The 5926-nt window shown below is 42.1% G+C and overlaps 1 protein-coding gene across 1 annotated transcript in view; it reads right to left on the bottom strand.

The window, feature by feature from the left end:
• Positions 1 to 5392: 5392 nt before the first annotated feature.
• The window catches only part of insrb (insulin receptor b), a 102726-nt gene continuing 102192 nt past the window's right edge, over positions 5393 to 5926 (bottom strand). The window contains exon 23 of the mRNA XM_034149765.1: positions 5393 to 5924. Coding sequence (XP_034005656.1) covers positions 5573 to 5924 — 352 coding nt within the window. The 3' untranslated portion in view covers positions 5393 to 5572. The remainder of the gene's footprint in view (positions 5925 to 5926) is intronic.

Genomic DNA, 5926 nt, shown 5'->3' with positions numbered 1-5926 from the left:
AGTGATTGGTGGAGCTTCTGAGAGGAGGCGGGGTCAGGTGGGGCAGTTTGAGCAAGGCACTGTGGGTCGGGGCCCTGTTTGCTGTCCCCCCCCCCCCCGACCTGCAACGCCCCCTCCCACCACCAGAGGGCGATACACTCCACATCACACAGATAGGAGAGGAGGATTCCTGATTATCATCAAAAGAGGGGGAGTATTTCAGATTTAGAAAATGTTGGATGTTTGTTGACTTCTCCATGTTTGCGAGGAGGTCAGAGTCCTTCTTTATCCTCTGAACCGCAAAGCATCAGGCCGCCTCCCTGAGACGAAGAGTTACAATCTAGATCTGTTAAAAAGTTTGTATGGCACACAGGATTGTCCCAGTCCAGGGTTAGGGAAGAAAGGGGGAAGTCGGGGGGAGGGTCCTCCTATTTTTTAAAATCTTTTTTGAACCAGACGTCCTGATCAGCCAAAAACAGACCCAATCCACGGCATTGACAGAAAATAAAGGTCATCTCTTGATATTCACAGTAGAAAAAATATACAAACAAAAAACGAGGAGACGCGGGGTGATTAACAGAAGAAGAAGAAGAAGAGAAGCACTTCCTGTCAGCTTTAGTCTGGATGTGATTTTTTTTTAAAGCACATAAAAGGAGGCTCCACGGCTGCATAAAGGTGATCGCAGATATGCATGTAGAGCTTTTAAACTCATGCTAACATCAACCGGTAGAGCCGCTACTACATGCAGTCCAGAGTGTGCGTATGGAAAACACACACGATAAAACTACACTTGTTCTTCCTGTACCCAAAGAAAGCTTCATTTGAGTCAATTTATCAAATGTAGAAAAGGATAACTGTCCATTAAGATAATTTACCGCCTGATCTTCCACATTTAAGGGTGTGGAACAAACAGGGAAGTGTATCCTTAAACTCTAAAATCAAGATGTTTAGAAGCCTCCCCCAGGACACAAGAGGAAGAGGAAACATGAGGGGTTTAAAAACACCAAAGGAATTGATCAGCAGTGTTGGTAATGTACGATAAAATGATATCATTGGACACAGAGAGACTGACGGGGATGATTTAGGCTCTTTAGACTGATTCCTCCATATGCACTGAGGTAGACTCTGGCCAAACACAAAGACGACGACAATCACTAACTATTTAACTAGCACTGCTCTCCAATCGGCTACTCCACCTGTACAATAACAAACTAGGCTTTTCATTTTTTTTTTTACATCGCTTCCACTCTCAAAAAACACCTTAAAAATGCTCCACTAAAAAGCTAACTGTGTTCTTCTTATACAATGACAATAATAAAATAAATATCTGGTATTTCAAAGATATGGGCATCATCTTAATTAAAAATTGCATATGCGTTGTGAAGACACAAGATAAGCAACGTAGGTCGAAGGTGGAGCTGTGTCTAAAGTCCAAACTGCTTCTCGCTGTAGTGTATACAAACATGTACTTTTGGGAGTACTTTTAAGATATTAGTACACAGTTGTGGAGTTGCGACACAGCTAAAGCTCCACTGTTTTTCTCTCAAAACTGACGGGCTTCAGATTATTTTTTTCTGCTTTTATTTTCCAAACTATGTCACAGATTATTTACAAAGTACAAAAGCCCACGATTGTAACTCCTCAGAATAATAAGCTAACATCCTAACCTCAGGCCGATCCACAGTGTCACCGCTAACGCACGAGCTCACACCTTACCCGGCAACAAGCGGAAAACACCGAATTAAAATGTTAATAAAAAAAGCCCCGAAGACTTCTACTTTCTTCCAGCTAAGAACAAATTCCTACAAATGTAGATGCAGCTTTGATTCTCCATGCCTCTCGAAATGCAGAGAGAGCACAGAGTGTGTGTGTGTGTGTGTGAGTGTGTGTGTGTGTGTGTGTTACTAGCCGATAGAACTAGCCTGGACGTGGCTCTGGGTTTTGAGAAGGCACTGGTAAAAACATGGAGGCAGCTTCTCTGCTTTCTCTGATTCTGACTTTGGCTGAACTGTAAGAGCTGAGTGGGATCGGCTTAGAATGGCAAGCACATTTTCTGTGTGTCAGGAAGTATCACCTCACCCGTCATGTGGTTAGAGAGCGTGAAAAGAGCCTTTAAAAGAGTGAATTATGATGTAAAGAGTGTAGTGTACGATCAACAGGAATGTTTTAGATTCCCGGCAGGAGGAACAAACTTGAGATACTCCAATAATAACAATTAAGTGTCTTTTGTGTGTTTTCTGGACTTCAGTTCCAACTAAATCCTGGAATGTCAGACCTGAGTGAAGCAGCTGCTGCACACCAGGTCTTGACTGCATGTGATAGCAGAGCGAATGAGAGGATTAACACTCGCTCACACACTCTTTATCCTTCAGAAACAAAGATAGCCCCTCGCTCCGACACCTGCGTCGGAAATCTAGTTGGAATTTTCCGCTTTCGGCAACGAAAAAAACGTGGAATTTCCCAACAACTGGCTGATTCTGAGCAGTGAGTTCAGCGACTTTCAGGAAGACTGAGGAGTGTGGGAAGTTAAGCTGTGAATTCATGAAATCTTCCAATTAACACTGAGGTCCTGACATGGAACGGTGATGCTACTTTTCCCGATTGTATAAGAAATGTGTTTGCACCTGCATTTCGCTAAGAGATGATTTTAAGGGAGGGTAGGGCTGCACAATTACTCAAAATTGCAATATGGACTGGTGTTATATCCAAATGGCAAAAAACGTAGTATTTAGTAAGGGCTAAATTAAAGAAAATATCTGGATAAAGTATTATGATGATGCAGAGAACTCCTGGTATTTAACAGATTTGATTAAAATCTTTTTAAGGTACAGTCAGGGCAAAGTTATATGATGAGACCGTGCCGCGCCACACTAATTGCGCCACATAAGCGCACCGCATTTTTGGCTCAGTTGAGGCCCCCTCCGCAAGGTGAGGCCCCACGCAGTCTGCATGATCGGCCTGTAGGGAGGGACGGCCCTGGGTACAGTTCCTCTTAATAGAAATATTTTATTTAGTTATTCTTTGCAAATTGTGCAGTCCTAAAGGGGACACATGCTCGTTTTCAGTAAAGACGTTTCCACGCCCCTAAAACGCACAACTTTATGTCTTAATATAGTTAAATTGGGTGAGTAATATAGAAATGATCTCCCTTACAGTTGTCATGAATAGGGGAATTAGCTCTAGAGACTGAAACCGCTTTTTTGTACCAAACTGTGAACGTGTTATTACTGCTGTAAAGTTGGGCATGTTTTCATGGAGATTTTAGACTCACTTTTTGAGCCTCTAGTGGCTGCATGATGAACTGCAGGTTTCTTAGGCTTCACTGCTCTACAGAGGAGGTTGCATCCATCAAAAAACTGTGTCGGTGTTGTCTTATCTTACAGATTGTGGGTTGGTAAGCAATCCATATTTCCATTAGTTTGAGCGTAAGCACAGACAAAAGTGAGTTTTTCATGATATAAACCCTTTAATTTTGCACCCTGCCCTGATCCAAGCAGCACGACCGTCCCAACACCAGGAAGAAAATCAGGCAAAGGATCTCTACGCTCTCTAACCTCAGCGACTCAACAACCAGCACCAAAATGTTATAAAATAATAATCCTGTAAAGACCTCAGCTCCAGCGGGACGTGAGCAGACAAACACATCAGGTGCACTTCCACCTACAAGACCTCATTCCCCTTTTTAAAGCTTTTTTTTGGTTATTTACGTCCGTTTTTTCCCGTTGTTGCCTCCAAATATTGACAGCTCTCAGCGGGAGCAGGGTTTATAAAAGATGATGCAGTGAGTTGACAATATTTCGGGGCTTATATCCTTTCCCATCCACACGGAGAAACACGGTTGGGCCTAAGACGCACTGATGGTAGATTAGTGTGATTTCAGGGGCTATAAAAATAAGAAAAAATGTAAAAACCCAGAAAGAAAACCTGGCAAAACAAATACTAGCAAAGCTTCTTGATGAAAAATATTACAAATATGAACTATTTACAAAAGAAAACATCAATAGGTCATATATTATATATGAAATATTGGTATGTCAACACCAATATTCCATATATATATATATTATATATATTTCTATATTTCTATATCCACTCAAATATATCAAAGCAGCGGCTATTGGTCAGTCTGAGGAACTCTTTTGTCCAATTCTTAACTGTTTAAATATCCTTCAGCCATATAGTGAGGACACAGAAATAAAAACTGAGGAAGAGAAGAGGAAAAATAAATTAATTCACCAAAACACCCGATGAATCTGTGTGACGTTAGGAATTCTGCAGAACCAAAAGAAAAGAAAAACATTCCTCTAGGAATAATAATAATAAAGTTTGTTCTAGGATCAAGTCTTTGAAAAGTCCTCCCACCGTGATTAAGTCATTGTTCAAACAGGAAAATGAGTTGATAGACACTTTGTTTGTAGGCCACGTACAAAAAGGCCACTATCTGAGTTTCACTTGAAGAGATAGAAAAAGCACAGAGATGTGGAAATGCTGATTGGTGGAGGAGGAGGAGGAGGAGGCGGGACGAGTGTAAGCAGCCTTCTTGGTTGTCTAAGGTTTGTCGTGTTCACAGTTTTAGTTTTCTATCTGTTTCCGTCACGAGGAGTCCTGGAAACGTGGCAATAGTGAAAAACAATATATAGAAAGTCTGATGTGTTGTTAGAGGAAGTTTGTAAAAAAAAAAAGCATCCGTTCGCCTGCCTGTGTGGGAGGCGAGGGAGAAAATAAAAAGTCCTGAGATCTGTTTTTTAGTTGAAGGGCTTCTCCAAGAAGTAGAAAATGATACAGAAACGATGGACAGCACTGAAGAAACTGAACCGTTGACTTTCATTAAATGTATTACATCAATGAATTCCACATTACTGTATTAGGTTAGTGGAAAGCAATAGTATTAATGAACCTAATATTGAAACTTAAAGGTCACCTATTATGCAAAATCCACTTGTTCCATGTCTCTTCTACATCAACATGTGTCCCCTCTTCTTCATGTCTCTTCTACATCACCATGTGTCCCCTCTGTGTAAAGAGAGTCTGAAAGTTTCAGGAACAAAGATTCTCTCACTTTTTGTCCTGATCCATTTCTATAAAAACCTGTCTGAAAATGAGCTGATCAGATTTTGGCCACTTTATGATGTCATAACGTTTTTTTTTGGCTTGTGTAACCATTACCACCAACCAAGGTAACCCCCCCCCCCACCTTATCACCTGAATCTCCTCCTAGAGCACCATTGTGTTATTTGTAACCAAATCTCTCTCAGAGGGGCGTGGGGAGGGGCTCCTTATTTTCATCTGAAGTAACAGACAGAGAATCAGCACTTTTGAAACAGGGCTGAAACAGAGGGGATTATGGGTAATGCTGCAATGATCTGTTTGGTGTTTCAGCCAATCAGAGACAGGCTCTGTATATATCTGAGACCTGTGATATATTGATGAAAAACAGTATAATAGGGGACCTTTAATATTATTGCTTTCATAATACAGTGGTGTGAAATCTGTTGACATAATACGTTTAATTTAACTCAACGGTTCAGTTTGTTTTGTTTCCAGTGTGAAAGAGAAAGGGAGGTTAAACAGTTTTTTATGGAAACAGGAAATGTTAGGAAGGGCTGGATCTGGGCAGCGATAAGATTCGTCCGTTTTTCTTGCCCCCGTTCATGTGTGTGTAGGGGACGTGCTCCTCATAGTTCCCCCTGAGGGCCACCGAGGGCCCCGAGTCCCTGCTCAAGTCCTCTCTCTGGGAGTAGGAGCAGGGGTCCAGGGGGATGCTCTCCATGTTGTCCAGGTCCAGGTCGTAATCCTCGGCCTCCGGGACTTTGTTCTCCTCGCTGTAGAAGAAGGAGAGATCGTGGAAGGACGGGTGCAGCTCCTCCCGCAGCATCTCGATGATGTCCTGGAACAGAGGGCGCATCTTCGGGTTGTACTGCCAGCACATCTGCATCAAGCTGTGCCT

Source organism: Trematomus bernacchii, unplaced genomic scaffold (genome assembly GCF_902827165.1).
Source record: "Trematomus bernacchii unplaced genomic scaffold, fTreBer1.1, whole genome shotgun sequence".
Taxonomy (NCBI): domain Eukaryota; kingdom Metazoa; phylum Chordata; class Actinopteri; order Perciformes; family Nototheniidae; genus Trematomus; species Trematomus bernacchii.
This window is presented reverse-complemented; position numbering and strand designations above follow the sequence as displayed.